The 16,661-nt window shown below is 39.7% G+C and overlaps 2 protein-coding genes across 2 annotated transcripts in view; both read left to right on the top strand.

Moving 5' to 3' along the window:
• Window positions 1–10,392, top strand: part of LOC116305052 (uncharacterized) — a 35,089-nt gene extending 24,697 nt beyond the window's left edge. Inside the window, exons 23-35 of the mRNA XM_089028662.1 lie at window positions 172–333; window positions 842–1,003; window positions 1,668–2,065; window positions 2,343–2,829; window positions 2,974–3,626; window positions 3,852–4,456; window positions 4,724–4,980; window positions 5,383–5,757; window positions 6,058–6,315; window positions 7,025–7,267; window positions 7,768–7,959; window positions 8,501–8,962; window positions 9,653–10,392. Coding sequence (XP_088884788.1) covers window positions 172–333; window positions 842–1,003; window positions 1,668–2,065; window positions 2,343–2,829; window positions 2,974–3,626; window positions 3,852–4,456; window positions 4,724–4,980; window positions 5,383–5,757; window positions 6,058–6,315; window positions 7,025–7,267; window positions 7,768–7,959; window positions 8,501–8,962; window positions 9,653–9,858 — 4,460 coding nt within the window. The 3' untranslated portion in view covers window positions 9,859–10,392. The remainder of the gene's footprint in view (window positions 1–171; window positions 334–841; window positions 1,004–1,667; window positions 2,066–2,342; window positions 2,830–2,973; window positions 3,627–3,851; window positions 4,457–4,723; window positions 4,981–5,382; window positions 5,758–6,057; window positions 6,316–7,024; window positions 7,268–7,767; window positions 7,960–8,500; window positions 8,963–9,652) is intronic.
• Window positions 10,393–12,217: 1,825 nt separating this feature from the next.
• On the top strand, window positions 12,218–16,297 carry LOC116305055 (very long chain fatty acid elongase 1). The gene is made up of 5 exons (XM_031714887.2): window positions 12,218–12,349; window positions 12,470–12,534; window positions 14,293–14,420; window positions 14,826–15,050; window positions 15,423–16,297. Exons 2-5 carry the CDS (start codon window positions 12,519–12,521, stop codon window positions 15,777–15,779), a joined length of 726 nt encoding a protein of 241 aa, XP_031570747.1. The 5' UTR covers window positions 12,218–12,349; window positions 12,470–12,518; the 3' UTR covers window positions 15,780–16,297.
• Window positions 16,298–16,661: the final 364 nt, after the last annotated feature.

Here is a 16,661-nt window from a genome sequence, read left to right as displayed (position 1 = left end):
AATCTTTCCCATTCCCCTCTGTCACTCGAGGGAGCGAAGCTTATATCTATATATCCTACTTAGTGAACGCTAAATCTATGCACCTTAACTTTGAAGAGTAAAGGAGCTCCATCATGAGAAGGGAGTTCGCAAATATCTTATGCTGTTTCTGATAATATACGTTTTCAACAGAATATTGTAAGCCAGGCTCGTACTCACCCACTGGTCTGGAGAAATGCTCTCCTTGTGACAAGGGCTCTTATCAAAGCAAGTCTGGTCAAGTCAAATGTATTCCTTGCACCGCTGGCAAAACGACGCAATTCTCAGGAGCAGTACATGCAAGTAGTTGTACAAGTAAGTAGACTGCCATAACTGGTTTCTTGTCCTACTTTCTTGCTCGCACAGGTTATAATAGGGAGACGTTTTCTTGACTTCATTGTATCGTCGGTGGATGGGATAGATTTTTCTTTCTCGCACAAGCTGTTTTTTAATCTGAAAAAGAGAGAAGCAATCGTATTTTTTCAATGATATCTAACCCACGAATCGCTGCCAAATTGCTTTATCCCGTGACATCATGTGGCTTCCATAGGAAGTCCCTCCTTCATTCGGGACTAGATTCTCTGATTGTTTCTCTATTGGTGATGTTTCTATAGCGTTTTTCTGGTTTTTACATGGAAGGGTTGCTAGCCCTTCGCCCAACCCTCCTCCTTTCTCATCCGGGCTTGGGACCGGCCATGGCGGAGTTAATTGCTGCCAAATACAGCCAAAATTTTTATCATTTATCAATTACAATAAAATAATGATTTATATTATTTATTATTTGTGCTCATTAAATGAATAAATCATATGCTGTGTCTTGTAGGTCCTTGCAGTCCTGGAACATACTCAACAACAGGCCTTGTGCCATGCATCAAATGTGATACACGATCGTACCAGCCAAACAAGGAGGCAAAATCCTGCATTCCTTGTGATGGAACAAAGATAACGCTGAGCGAAGGAAGTGATAGTTATTCAGACTGCGTAGGTGCGTCAAGCGAATGTAATTTTTACGTAGTACTTCCCAATCACTTGCGCGTATTGTTTCCATGATATTGCATAACCACGTGTCCGTAAAAAATCTTCGGGTTTCTCGAGTGTCATGGAAACAGTAATGATAAAAGGGTCAATTTTACAACGTGAAAAGATGAAAAAACGTACTGACGTTTCGGACGCTAGTCCTTCGTCGGAGTAAAAGAGAAAGGAGTGTTTATATACTGTGAACGAGACAAAGGAAACCAATGAGAACAAAGTGGGCAAGAAAACGAAAGAAACAATCAAAAGACAAAAGAGTGGATTAGTTGAAAGCAAAGCGTTCATTAATCCCGTTGGGACTAAGAGTGCCATGGAAACACTTTGATTGACGTCCACCAAAACCCTATTTTGTCGCGACATTTTGCGCTTGCGATAGGTAAGCACTGTAATAAGACATAAAGAAAGAAAAGGAAATTTCAGAAACTTAAGATGTTTCTACAATTTTCCAAATTTTTACGTATATTCGCTTAACAATTTAAAAGATAACCATTTTTTAAGAGTACTGCTCTTAATATCAAAAAACTGTGTTAGAAATTTATTTAAAAGTGGAAAGGGAAATCGATGAAACAATACAGAAAAATAATGACATCCATGTTTTTCAAAAATGTCTTACCCAGAAATCAACGAGTGTGATTCTGGCCCATGTCAACAAGGCTCCACTTGTGTAGACCTGATAGCCGACTACAGCTGTGTCTGCAAGCCAGGATACACTGGAAAACAATGCCAGATAGATATCGACGATTGTGAGTGTTCTCCCTGCCTGAACAATGGTACTTGCCACGATCTTGTGAACAGCTTCACTTGTAGTTGTACAACAGATTTCAAAGGCGATATTTGCCAGACGGAGATAGAGAGGTGTGATGCCAAACCTTGTAAGAATGGCGCAACATGTCAGGATTTGATTGGTGGATTTAAATGTTACTGTCAGCCTGGTTACTATGGAGATACGTGTGACAAAGAGGTCGATGAATGTGATTCAAACCCATGTGCAAATGGTGGGACGTGTTTTGATAAGGTATGTTTCAGTCTCGTTGCCATTTACAAAACGCATAAAAACATGGTTTGGAATATGACCTGAAAAAATCTTCTGCAAAAATAATGTGCCACTTTCCCCCCTTTCCCCCTAGCAATGTTGGCCAAGGAAGTTTTCTACACTGTGAAGAGGTTGGCTGGTAAAATGCATGCGAGACAACATTGCTACGGGGGGAGAGGGAGGATGGTTCTCCAAAATACTAGGTGGCACATTTCATTTTGCAGAAGATTGTAAGACTAACTCACAGATCAACTTTCAGGTAAACGCTTTTAAATGTGGGTGTAAGAAAGGTTATACTGGATCGACTTGTGAAGAAAATATCGATGAGTGTGCTTCTAACCCATGCCTTCATGGCGCCGAATGTAAAGACCTCGTGAATGACTACAGCTGTTCCTGTTTGCCTGGGTTCACAGGAACTAACTGTGAACAGGAAATCGACGAATGTCAATCAAATCCTTGTTTGAACAATGGAGCTTGCTTCAACACTCTTGGAAGCTTTTCTTGTGCCTGTGTGCCTGGATATAATGGCAGTCTGTGTGAGCTCGAGGTTGATGAATGTCTCTATCAGCCTTGTCTTAACGGCGCAACCTGCACGAATTCTCCAGGATCATACTCATGCGCATGCCCATCAGGCTTCCATGGAGACAACTGTGAAAGTACTGTTGATCATTGCGCGTCACAGCCATGTGCAAATAATGCAGACTGCAAAAACAGAAATGGTACCTTTGAATGTTTGTGTGCTCCTGGTAAGTTTTTTCATAGCTTGACGCCGCTTTTCAACATTATATGACCCATGCTAGATTCTGGATTGCATTGGATCTCGTTTTTTCGCCTCAGATCAAGAGATGTGTTGATACCATTCGCTCATTCTCTTGTGAATTGCATTGCAGGTTTTACTGGTGAAACATGTGGCACAGATATCGATGAATGCTCGTCAAACCCTTGCACAAATGGTGGCATCTGCTACAATGGAGTGAATAGTTTCACTTGTAGCTGTCCAGATGGGTACAACGGCAGCCGGTGTGAGGTTGATATCGATGAATGCGCTGGAAATCCTTGTAAAAACCACGGTACTTGCCAGGATGGAAAGAACAGATATACTTGTAACTGTGTTGCAGGCTACACAGGAGAAAACTGCGAGACAGACATTGATGACTGTTCTGTCAATCCATGCGAGAATAACGGTAAATGTAGAGACCTAGTTAATGACTACGCGTGCGACTGCATAGCGGGTTATTCTGGTAAGAACTGCAGTGTCAATATCGATGATTGTGACAGTTATCCATGTTTGAATAACGCGACTTGCGAGGATTTGATCAACGGCTATCGCTGCTCCTGTGTTCCTGGATTTACTGGGAAACATTGTGAGAAGGATATTGACGATTGCGAGGAACATGGGTGTTTGAATAACGCGACATGCGTGGATGCAGTCAACTCGTACCGCTGCATCTGCCCACAAGAATTCAAAGGAGAGTTTTGCGGGGTTCAAGTTGGTCCATGCGATTCTTTTCCCTGTCATAATGGCGGCGTATGCACTTCTAAGGTATGTTAACGATGTAAAATGTACTACCGAGAATAAATTCAATGAGCATTGTAAAGATTTATCATGGCAGGAAACTAGTTCTAGCCTAACTTTGCATGATATTGCATTTGAGTGAAGAAATAACAACGAATCTAGTGAATCTGACGACGACTCAATTTGACAATGACTCTAGTGAATCCAACAACATATATGGGTGTTCAAATAACGTCTTTGTGTTATGTTTAGAATGAGGATTACAACTGCAGCTGTTCTGCTGGGTTCACTGGTCGTTACTGTGAAACTAACATTGATGACTGTAAGCCCGTCAACCCGTGTAAGAACAATGGTACCTGCACAGATCTTGTTTCAAATTACACCTGCAGCTGTCCCGAAGGCTTCTATGGACGCCACTGTGAAAATCTCATTGATCATTGTTTGGACTCAAATTGTACAAGTCATGGAAAGTGCGTCAATTCGCCTCTTGGATTCAAGTGCAAGTGCAGTAAAGGGTACTATGGAGAATACTGTGAATATAAGATCAAACCTTGTGAGTCAAATCCTTGTCAGAATGGTGGAAAATGTACAGACATCGAGGTCGAATTCCACTGTACCTGTAAAGCAGGTTTTACGGGGAAAACCTGCAAGATTGACATTGACGAGTGTAAGGAAAACAAGTGCTTGAACAAGGGCACGTGTGTTGATCAGGTTAATGGTTATTACTGTGTTTGTTGGGATGGTTATAATGGGACAAACTGCGAACACAAGCTGTATTCATGTGCTGATGAACCATGTTTGAACAATGGCACTTGTACAGATGTTTTTGGTGGATATAAATGTAACTGTAGTGAAAGGTACAATAATTATATCTTTTATCTGTTTCTTTCTTTCTTTTCTCCTTTTCTTCATTACTTCCTTACTTCTTTTTTTCTCTCTTCCTTCTTTCTTTCTTTTTCGTCCCCCATTTTTTTCTTCTTGGATTGCGTGTTTGTTTGATTTATTCTATCTTTTTTCTCTCCTTTATTAGTTGTCCCCTCCTTCTTCGTGCGTATCTGTCTCTAAAACCCTTACACTATCTTACTTACCACTACATTAAACCCTGCTTGACTCTCTTCACGCAGGTTCGATGGCCAACGCTGCCAGAATGACAAAAGCCCTTGTAAAATAAAGCCATGCCGGAATGGAGGAAAGTGCATCGAACTTAACATCACATCATTTAACTGTTCCTGCAGTGGTGGCTACAAGGGTCCCTTGTGTGACGTTGACATCGATGAGTGTGCTTCAGCCCCCTGTCCATTACACTCCAACTGTGTAAACAAAGTGAATAATTACAGTTGTATTTGCCACAAGTCCCACACGGGGAAAAACTGCGAAATAGGTAAATTGACTGAGGCTTGAATGGAATCCTCAGTGACATAAACTATAAGGGGCATGTCCATTGGATCGACCTTCAGGTGCCTGTGATCCCCATTGCCAGTTTTCTTTGTAACGGGTGTAGTAGTACATCTGGGCCCGATTGTAGGGTGGATAGCGCTATCCAACGGATAAATCCTTCTTCAGTGGGAAGGTCGATGTTGTTATCCAATAAATTTATCCACTGGATAAGATTTTCCCCTCGCATAGCGCTATCCACCAATTGTACAACCGGGCCCTGTTGTATATTAAACCAAAATAACTGACAGATGGAAAACATATTTCAAATTTCAAACAGAAATTCCTACAAAATAATAAATACTTTGTAGTCATGATTTAATGCTAACAATGTCTCAATCCCCAACAGAAATTAGCGACGACTTTGACGTCGAATTCAAAGAAAAATCCCAGTCAGACTTTGTTGAATTTAGAGAAAACCAATTCAAGGGTGCTCCAACACTTGAGGGCCTGACCATAGCCCTCTGGGCCAAACCAAACTACCGCTTTCAGACAGGCACCATCATGACATACCTGGTGCCAAATAACATCACTGAAAACATCGAGGTATCTTTTGCTGCGACTCTGATCCGTGCTGTAGTGCGCGGTGACGTCATCGAAGGATCAGCCAATATTATTGATGGGAAGTGGCATTTCATTGGTATTACTTGGAGTAATCAACAAGGATTACTTAAGATGTATGTTGATGGGATGCCTGTGTCTTTGCTTCAACGAACTACTCCTGGTAAGGAAGATATTTTCTATCAATATATTTTCTATTTAAATGTAATTAATGGTAAATGTCAGTATGATTTTATGTTGTACGCCCGCAGGAGTTTTAGTGAAATCTCGCTTCACGTGCCTAAGGAATGTCATACAAACGCCTTGATTGACGTCCATCAAAACCTCTTTCGTTGCGACGGCGATTCCGCGCGCACTATTGAGAAATACAGTATAATCTTGCCTTCGGTGGTGCAAGATATAATTTGACAAACTAGCAACGATATCTATAGATAACCTGTATACATACATGATTCAACAACAGGTCGACCACTAAATGGCAGTGGAAGGTTCATACTTGGTCAAAAGTTTTCCTGGGAGAGGAATAGTTTTGTTAAGCCTGACTCGTTTGTTGGTGCTTTACATCAAGTGAACGTGTGGAAAGAGCCAGCTGATGCAGAGTATATGTGGAATGCTGCTCACAAATGCCACTGGCCTGTGGGAGGAAACGTTAATTCGTGGGTTGGATTCTTGCCTGGTGTTAGAGGAAATACGAAGAAGAGGTTCCCGACCTCGTGTAAAGGTACACAAAACGTAGAAAATATATTAAGGCCGGTTTAGACGGTACGATTTTCGCCTACAACTATCGTATACAACACGCTCGCGCCATCCTACAACTCGAGTCGTAGCGTGTAAATCAAGCCTACAACTCGCCTACGACAGACGCGAGCACGTTGTGTACGATAGTTGTAGGCGAAAATCGTACCGTCTAAACCGGCCTTTAGAAGGGGGAACACCTATTAATCAGTTTTTGTTCCGACTCCCTTTAGTTACCGTTACTATGTCACACAAGATCAAATGTTAGGCTGAAATATCTCAAAAAACTCTGAGGGTAAAAATTTGAAATTAAGAGAAAAAATTATTTGTTGTAGTGTACAAGAACCGTCAAGTTTTTCCTAGACTAAGATTTTAATTCCACTGGAAAAACTGCTGCAACAGTGATTGGTTCGCTATTGTGTGAGTCGAATGAATGAATAACAAACATTGACCCTTGTTCCACGATCAAAGAATTTGAAATACGTTTGACATACGTTTGAAAATGTTGTATTATTTCAGACCACTTGTCATTCTCTTGAGAATCAGGTGCTTTGTTTGAGATGTAAACAAATTCATGGGTCTTCTCGTGCACAACCGTTAAACAAAGAAATGTTACTCTAGGGAATGACACGTGGTCTAGAATGGGAAAACATTTCGCCCAAGCTAAAGAGGTCTATTGTTTTCCTTACTGACAGTTACTGAAGAATGCACAACCAATTGTACGCATTACCAGTATTGCTACAAAGCAAAAGATGAGATGGTTTGCGCATGCGACAAAGGTTACACTGGAAAAATCTGTGACATCAACATCGATGACTGCGTGTCCAATCCCTGTGTGCATGGTAGATGTGTTGATGACGTAGCGACCTATCGGTGCGAGTGCCAAACTGGTTACTATGGTGATCGATGCCAGAATGCTATAAAAGTCAATATTAAAAGTAAGTAAATGGTTTGCACTCATTAGAATGTAAAAGTAGATTGCATACCATATATCTGTGTGGAAAACGTTGTAAGAAATTCCACAGATTTGTAAGTTCAGTAGACCTCAGTAGACCGCTATCTACAAAACTTTGTACTAATTTGTACAATTTTGTTGATTAACACTTTCAAAGATATATGGTATGCACTCTAAATGGTTGCAGTAATTAGAAAGGCAACCATATTACGCCCACCTTTCCAAGAGACCATATGATCCCTTGACTTTAACTAACAATGAAGGACAAGCTATCAAATGAGACCTTGCAATTGGAGGTCACGATACCCCACTTTCTTCAAACCAAGCAGTTGTGTCAAAGTGCACTTTGGAAAAATACATCTTGACATAAATTACCAGGAGGCGAAGTTTCAGCCCATAATGTTGAATATGACACAAATGAATCCGGATTAGATATGAAAAATCTCAATTAAATACTTCATTTGTTTGAAATTTGACTTGCAGAATGCCCGGCTTTTGGCAACCTGACTAACGGTGAGGTCTATGAAGTATCCTACTCTGGAAAGAAACTGGCCTTCTTACAATGCAACGAAAGATTCACCTTAAGAGCAAAAGATGTGGCGAGATATGAATGTGGGCCCGAGACTGGCTGGAAGTGGAATGGGTTTGATAACATCAAGCTTCCGCGCTGTCTCAGTAAGTCTAGTTTATTCATTTTATTTATTCATTATTTTTATTTATTTATTTATTAGAGATTTTGCTCGCAGGCTGGTGTTGCACAATAAGACTCAGGGTCCCGTTCGAGGTACATTGCACCAATTTCCAACCCCGTAAAATCCCCATACTAATACTGAATCAACGTTACCCATTGAGGAATCATTAGTAAAGGCCAAACAATGAGGGTAGTCACTGCCAGGGTTTCTTTACTTCAAAGTTCTTTATTCACATATACGTCCATGTAATCTATAATGTTTGACGAGCACGCACTCATTGATACAGGTTAATTAGCCTTGTTTGCAAGCGAGCTTTTCATAGATACCGTAATAAAAAAATTTTTGGATTCAAAAACATCATTGCTGTTAAATAAGTTAGTACGTAATCTAGGATCACCGTGGTATTTACCCAATAAGAGGGACAATTTGTAGTTTTAAGAAATACAGACGGACACTAACAAATTTCAAATTACCTTTCATTGGATTGTGCGCATGTTTCTATTATCCTTAATTCTTTATTCTAGGTATCACGGAGCCCACAAAAGTCCGTCATGTTTACAGAGTCGTAGTTCCTCTAGATCCTTCAACTTGCAGGTCAAGACAAGAGTACACGAGTTTGAAGTCAAGTTTCGAGCAAGCCTTGTTAGATACCATCAAAGGCGTCCAGCAATACAAATGCTTTGAAGAAGGGGTTTGTAAGATCGAGAAAATCAACATGCCAAACTGCGAACCTCGACAGTGGACCACAGTAAATACTGAGATGACAGTATCGTTTGTCTTGCTGTACAGCGAATGGGGAGGCAACACGTTCGAGGAGAACGCAGGTACAGTGGCGTATCAAATCAGTTATGCCGTTTCTATGGGAAAACTCGTGATGTTAGTTCATGGCAAAAAGGTCAAAGCGCGCGAAGCCTCGTTTAAAGTGACGGAAATCCAGGTTGAATGTAAGGATGGCTACATCACAAATTATGAGAAGAAACTATGCGGTAAGTAGAAAGTTATATTGGACAGTTATTGACAGTTTTATATTTTACCTTTATAGTTTCTAGTTTGCCTATTTTCGCTTTTATTTATTTAGTTATTTCATTATTTATTGATTTTAGTGTAATTTTATACAGAGCCCTACTGAAAAGCATTTTTGAATGATGTAGGCCATCTGTTTAAAGATTGTAATTATTATTAATATTATTATTATTATCATTATTATTATTATTATTATTATTTGACAAGTTTATCATTATGTAAATGTTACGTGTTTTTACCTTAATTTATAAAAGTTGGTATCATTATAAAATAAATATAGTTGATAGGCCTTCGTGGATTGAAGATAGTTCTGATCTTTGATCTGCGTTATTGCTCACTATCGGCAAAAGCCAACAATGATAGGAAGCGACATTGCGCTGCGCAATCAACAGTTAACCACAAATTGGCGATAGCGTTAAAAAAATCACGGGCGCGGCACGGTAACGGTGATACTGTTTACACTATGTTATAACATCACGTGATGTAGATGGTCATCAGAATCAAACAAGGTACCATCACGGCACAGAACGTCAACACTCATCACGTGACCACCCTTTACCACACGCGCGGCTTTCTAAAAATAGCTTTACCGTACACTTTCATTATGTTCTTTGATTTTAAAGTAAGAAATCTATTTTGTTCCTCCCAAACAGTCGCCTGTCCACTAGGAACACACTTCTACCGTTACTCCAAGGAATGCATCCCCTGTGCCATCGGGTCCTACCAAGATACCGAAGGGAGTACTGAGTGTAAGAAATGTCGCGATGGATACACGACTATTGGCGAGGGATCGCAAGACGAGAAACAGTGCATCAGAATGAGATTAAGTAGACGAAGAATCCAGCGGGATGATGATTAGACCAATATATGCAGATGATCATCAGTATATAGCCTAGACTAGGGAGCTAGCAAATTTAGGTTTTTTTTAGCCCTCTATAAACGCAATGGCTGTCTCACGAACTAGTTAATGCGATCATAACGTCGAAATCCTAAATCAAAAAGAAAGAGAAAGAAAAAGCGGCTTTAGGCTTTATATATATATATACCAATCAACCAAGAAGCAGATCGGGATATTGAAGTGATTTGATTGGATAGCAAATAGGAGTACTTTCACGTGACTGCTACCCTCGGTACCAGAGTACCTTGGCTCCACAGCCCGAGAAGTTGGAGGCCAGTGGCGATAACATTACAAAAGTCTATCCACTCACGTGTGATTATAGTCACGTGACTGCCTGGACTTAAGAAATACGACACGAGATCGAGTAGGCCCGATCTTGCTTACTGATAAGATAGATTGCGATTTAAACAATATTATATTTTTCCTTATATGCTACCATGTACTAGCTGTTGCAAATACGGCCTTAGACTAGTAAAACTATGATAGAAACTTTTACTTTTGTTGTTAGTATCATGTTTGGGTTGCTATGTTTTCAATTTCGTTCATGGCACTCGGTGGTCATTTTCCTATAAGGCTGTTAAGTGTGACGCAATTCGAACGAAAAACGACTTCCGGGTCCAAATTAAAAATTATTCATATATTCAACAGACATTTTTCTGTGTTTTTCTTCATAGCAGGATTTTCTGTTCATGTATCTAATCGTTGAAGGTAGAGAATAAATCCTGGGAATAAGGTGTGGCAAGATTTTAGCGAACTTTTGTGAGATTGGACCCGGAAATACGTCATAACTTAAATGGTATTCTCAATGGCGGACCTTGGTCTCTAAAAGGGGTTTCAAAATGGCCGCCGCGCAACAAAGCTCTAGTCAGCGTAAATAACATGCTTCAGAAAGGGGGTTCCGGTCATGAAAACAACTCCCCGGATCCACCATGGGTTCAACTTAAGTTGTGGACATTTTTGACCTTATCCATCATCAGTAGAGTGTCGGAAGACGAACTATGCCCTATCGGAAAGCTGGTCTTGGTTAATCGAGTAGATTTTCTGAAAACGGAGTAAGCAGGACACTAATTAGCGCCCTGGGAGTAAGCTCCCTCGCTTTATAATCCAAATACTGGGCGAGAACTGTAGGGTCTGCGGGGTAGTTTTAGATGGGGTTACGAAGGAAAGCTCCACCCCTTCGTTAGCCTGCGTAGCCATACGTTCTTCTTGGGGGATTGGGTTCCCTCTCTCTTCCTCTCTACACCCCAATCCCCCACGAAGAACGCCTGGCTACGCAGGCTATGAAACTGGGGCTAAGAAAGCCTCCGCGGTCTGTGTACTGTAGTCACGTACCGCGTATTGTGCAACGCATATTGCCTTTCTTGAAACCCTGCATGTATCAAATTTCAAAACTGCTAAACATTCTCGAAAACTAAGATTTTAAAACTATCTGTTGCCGCAGAATAATTGAATGAATTATCTTGCAAAATTCCTTCATTCCAAGCCTTGACAAAGAAATTTCATGAGGAGGTTTGACCTTTTAACGGCACCTTTAAAAGAGCGCTTTCCATGTTTCCACTACGGCCGAGAAATTTCCAGACAAATTTTCTGTCTAGAAAACTAACAAAATGTCCGAGTTGGTAATTTTTTGAATGACGGAAGCCTAAAATATGCAGATAATTTGAATTTGTCCAGGACGCTAAAGGGCCGTTCACTTTTTATTCAAAGGGGAGGGTATGGGTGAAAAAATGGGGCCTCGAAATCAGTAGTGATACTGCAAAGCAGGGTCTTGCAATATGTTCCTTCGAAATGTTGGAAATAAATTGGGGTCCTCACAATAGTACTAATTGAATTTTTTCGTAATTTCTAATCGTATTTATCAAATATATTTTATGTATTTTCTCACCCATTACCCCCAACCACCTCCCCATTAAACGCGAACTTGTCCTCAAATCTTGAAAGGCACTTAGTGGCTCTTCCGCAGTTGCGTGACAAACGTGTACACATTTGTACATGTCAGTAATTCATCAGTCTGGCTGTCTTGTTCTCTGGGCTGACTTTCAACGACCTTTGTTTTAATGGTAGTTCAAAGAGCAGATGGTCTGATGTTTCACAATATAACGACAAAGAGCCTTCGACGATAGTCACCGATTAAAAACACTGAACATTTAAAACGGTCAAACATATACATTATTAACGAAAGCCTACAATCCTAAATTGTCAATGAATAAAACACTATTCTATATTTGTTTTCCATTCGTAATTTTCTCGATATATAATCTTATCTTTCTGCATTGTGATTGGTTATTTGAGATCGTTTTGAATAAATTTACAAGCGAGCCGTATTTGCATAGAAGCTTCAGGACAGACAAAAGCGACCATTCGACCATCCCAGGTGAAAAATACCGTGCGAAAAGATCAGCCGATGCTAAAGCCGTTCAAAGTCCAACACTCAGTGCTTGCGAAATTTCAGGTAGGTAGAGTAGGTCAGTTGAGACCAGCCAAGTTGAATTATAAATTCAAGCTAACATTGAATTATCGGTTGTTATTTGGTATTGACTATAGATTCGACTGTTTCTTTTTTTTTACAAAGCTTAAGAAAAGAATACCAGCTCACTACTGACTGATTGGTGCAAGCCGTTATGACTAGCGTCTCAGGTAAGAGAAGTCTGTTTTTTCTGTCTCGCTTTCTTTCTGTTTTTACGATCAAACGTAAATAGTACTCTAATGGTCGTTTTCTTTTCTGGCACCCAAAAGCAAGGTCCACGGAAGCAGATGTGGGGTTGTCTATAGTAAAGGACAATACGAAAACTCATATCAGTATTGATCGTTTTTTTCTCTCTCGCCTTCTTTCTGTTTTTACAATCAAATGTAAATAGTATTTTAATGTCTTATTCTTGTCTGACATTCAAAGCAATTTCCACGCAAACACTAAAAAATAGATGTGGATTTTCGCATAGTAAAGGACTATAAATTTTAGTTCAGTTTCAGGTAAAGTGACACGGATTATCGAGTGAATGAATTACGTTAAACCGGCAAAATTCTGTATTCAAGACTGACAGCTATAACCTTCAAAATGCCTTAAAATATATTTCCAGAAGTATCATGTGCTATAACTTTTTAATTTTCGTTTTTCGATTTCGATGCTGAAACATTTGGATATTGTCTTATAGTAAAGCACTGAAAGTACTCATATTTTTAGCCTGGGTTGCATGGTCAAGGTATAATTGGATGCATCATTACTGAAACCCTTTCGAAGTAAATGTACATAAAGAATATATTTTCTGCTCTGTTTAAGACAAGAATATTCAGGATAATTTATACGTACGTTACGTGAGCCATACGACTGCAGTAGACCATCTTTAGTATTCTTTTGTTTCCCACTTGAGCGCTTAGTTACCGTTGCTATGCGCCACAGGGAGCATGATATGGCATTGTCTGGCGTTGTTCAGCTTCGTTTGATTGTTTTTACAGTGTACATGTTTTGCATCCGCTTATTTAATTTTATGAGAGAAAAGAAGGAGAAGAAGTTATCAATTTATGTATTTAGCATCTTTATTTTTTTTTTAATTTATAACTTAATTGAAATTGTATTTTCAATGTTAAGTGTCCTTTCTGCAACAGAGAGCAAGGGTTCACTATAACCAGGTCTATAACAGTCCTTAGAAAAGAAAGAATACAAAAATAAGATGTATCAGGCATAAACTAGAATTACTAGAATTATTTATGATATTTATATTTTGTCTTAGTTAAACTTCATTTGGAGTTAAATCGATAATAATAACAATAATAACTTTATTTATTTATATAGCCATCGATGTATCGATGTACCATTTTGTATATGAGATGCTAAATAAAAAAATACTTGCCTATTTGAGTAATCCAGTACCGCTCGAAAGCTGGATTTTCATTGCTCCCTAAGCACAGTACTGCTTTTGTAAGGTTAGGTTTAGTGCTATCGTTTGGATGACCAATCTATCGTTTTTTTATCCAATCATGTAACTCGTTCCGAGCGGTACGGGCTGGCTCGCCTACTTACTACTTTTTTATTCTGGGTGCCCCACCCCTCTCCCTCCCCAATTCCTGGTTCCTTGCAATTACTACTATGCTCCTGTGGGGATTCCAGTGAGGCTGGGGAGGGATAAGAGAGATTCAGAAGATTGTTTGACGGGGGGAGGGGGGGGGGGAATGGAAAGCAGAGAAAAAGATGAAGATATGTGCTGACTTCTCTGATTTATATGCCCTATGAGTTTGCCAGTTTTTTTGTTTGAAAAAAAAATCTTTGTGGTGTTAGTACATTTGCCAGATATTTGTGTACAAGGGCCTTATTAATCATGTGTTTTTTCTGTTTCAATTTGATTCATTAAGTAGCACCTGTATTCTAATCTCTTTCTGGTTTAACTTTCAATTGCTCAGAATTCATTCTTGGCCTGAAAGATGGTGTATTCAACCTGCAGTCAACTCCTATTGCAGCCACTTATCTGTCTTGTGTGATATTATCACCGGTGTGGAGACGATTTGTGCCAGCCTTGGAACTTAGGAAAGTAAGTACAAAATTCAACGTTTATCGCGCACACGATTTGGATACAGTCTCACAGGTTGAAGAGAAAGATATTTTATATACTCATTCAGATATTTTAAGACCCTGAGTGTTCGTTCAAATGCGGCTTGAACCCACGACCTCCCAATCAACTAAGTCAAATTACTTACTAAGTAATCAAATATCAGATATTTCTTTAGTAACGATAATCGATCGTTAACAATGAACGGGGAATTTTCATTTTGACAAACAAGCATTGCGCACTTAGATTTGGAATCACCTGCACGATCAGGCGATTCCAGGTGCACGTGTAGTAAGAAGTTGATAACACACTCCGAATCACATCTACCATCGCGAACGTGTTTTTGAATACGCCCAAGTGTGTTAACCATTTGTATTTTCATTCCAGCCAATGGTGGTTTATAATTTCATCTGCGCCTTAACCAGCCTGTACTCTTTAGTGTACTTCATCATACCGCTGATACCCAACTGGCCACACTCCCTTTTTGACACGGCCGAGAATCCGTACGTCAAGCATGCCATGTATGTGTACTGGATGACAAAGATCTTTGAGCTGTTGGATACAATCATCATGATCCTACGACACCGAACCAGACAAGTCTCTTTCCTTCATGTAAGTATGAAACTAACAGTTCAATAATAACTGGATGGTAAAAGTATTTGATGTTGAACCATACTTTTACGAGTAAGTTTAGGAGGAAAGGGATTGGCAAATGCGTTTTGGACAAAACGATGTTACTGTAATAAGGAATTTTGAGGCAAGATTTATGGCGAATGGAGTACAAACGTACGCACTCCAGAGAATAAAATCAGGTGGATAGCAGGAAAATACCACCCCAGTTGTCTAATTACCAATAGATTTTCTGATTCCGCTGAGTGCGCATCAGGAAAATATGAAAATTTAGTTGCGCGCCCATGCGGATCCCGTTCGGCCCATGGCGCAATGACCATCTATGTTCTCTTCATGACGTTTCTTTTCTTGTAGGTCTATCACCACACAACTATAATGCTGATAGCAGAATTTGCCTACATAAGGGGTGCTCGTCCCGCCATGGGCGTCATCTTGGCTCTCAACTCGTTGGTCCACGTGTTCCTCTACTACTACTACGGACAGACCGCGCGTCGCCCTATGCAAAGACCTATGTGGAAGAAGGCATTGACAGAGCTCCAGTTGACCCAGTTTTTCATCGGCGTTGCTCATCAGATAGTGGGATATTACTATTACAATTTCTGTCTATATGGTATAATATACGAGACGACGATGATCGTGCTTTTCTCGAATTTTTATTTCAATGCTTATATAAAGAGGTCTCCTCAACAAAAAGTCAAGAAAGTAGAATAAAAGAATAACTGTGCTGTACTATCCGTTACATAGTGTCCAAGATTAGCAAGGGTTTTTATGAATTGAATACAAATGACTGTCAATCGATATTTCTTCGGGATGGCATTAGTATTGCTATTGACAAGTTTTGGCTCTTTTTCCATTCGTAATTTTCCGAACGTGCGCAACACATTTCTCTGGTCTTTTGTGAAAAAACTATTTCAACCTTTTTTAAACTGATTTTTTTCGAGAAGGCACACAATATTCTAAACCCATGAAAAAGTACTAACTAAGCTAAACATACCAAATAGTACTAACTATTTCAACAACTGAAAACTAAGGATTTGGCAAAATTGATACTATCTAGTTTTTATTAGTACATTTTCACGGGTGACCTGTTTGTACCATCAAGAATGTCTCTCACCCACCGAAAGCTCTTAAGGATCTTATGTGTTTTTCCAATTGTTACTGTAACTAATCAGGTTGACACTTATTTACTGTTATTCCTTTTGAAATCTTGATATTAAATGTAAAAATCATTTCCGACGTTAAAATTAAACTGATCACAGGAATTTTCAACGAGACCCCCCCTCCCCCTCTCCTTCCCCGTCATGCCTTACAGATTTGACAAACCAATAGATTAAAATTCTCTAGAGATTAAAATTCTATTTGTCCTCCAACATTCACTATTTAGCCTTATTTTCAATGAATCCATTTCAGTATTAGCCTTAAAACCATTTCAGTGTCGAGAAGGATTCCATATTTGGTACCATTTCGGTGTTTGATGCCATTTGAGTGGCAGATGGAATAATCTTATCAAGAAGCCATTTGAGTGGCAGATGCCATGATCTTCATCGACGGAAGCCATTTGAGTGGCGGATGGATTGGTATAAATGGATTGGC

This window comes from Actinia tenebrosa, unplaced genomic scaffold, assembly GCF_029948245.1.
Source record: "Actinia tenebrosa isolate PJP-AT-01 unplaced genomic scaffold, QUT_ActTen_1.0 PGA_scaffold13__45_contigs__length_12533684, whole genome shotgun sequence".
Taxonomy (NCBI): Eukaryota; Metazoa; Cnidaria; class Anthozoa; order Actiniaria; family Actiniidae; genus Actinia; species Actinia tenebrosa.
Note: the sequence above shows the minus strand (reverse complement) of the source record. Positions and strands in the feature narration are given on the sequence as shown.

Excerpts from the sequence above, each read along its gene's own strand:
- LOC116305055 (XM_031714887.2), top strand. Across the intron at positions 14,421-14,825 it reads CAGCCTTGGAACTTAGGAAA|CCAATGGTGGTTTATAATTT; the intron begins GTAAGTACAAAA and ends TTTTCATTCCAG. Across the intron at positions 15,051-15,422 it reads GACAAGTCTCTTTCCTTCAT|GTCTATCACCACACAACTAT; the intron begins GTAAGTATGAAA and ends CTTTTCTTGTAG.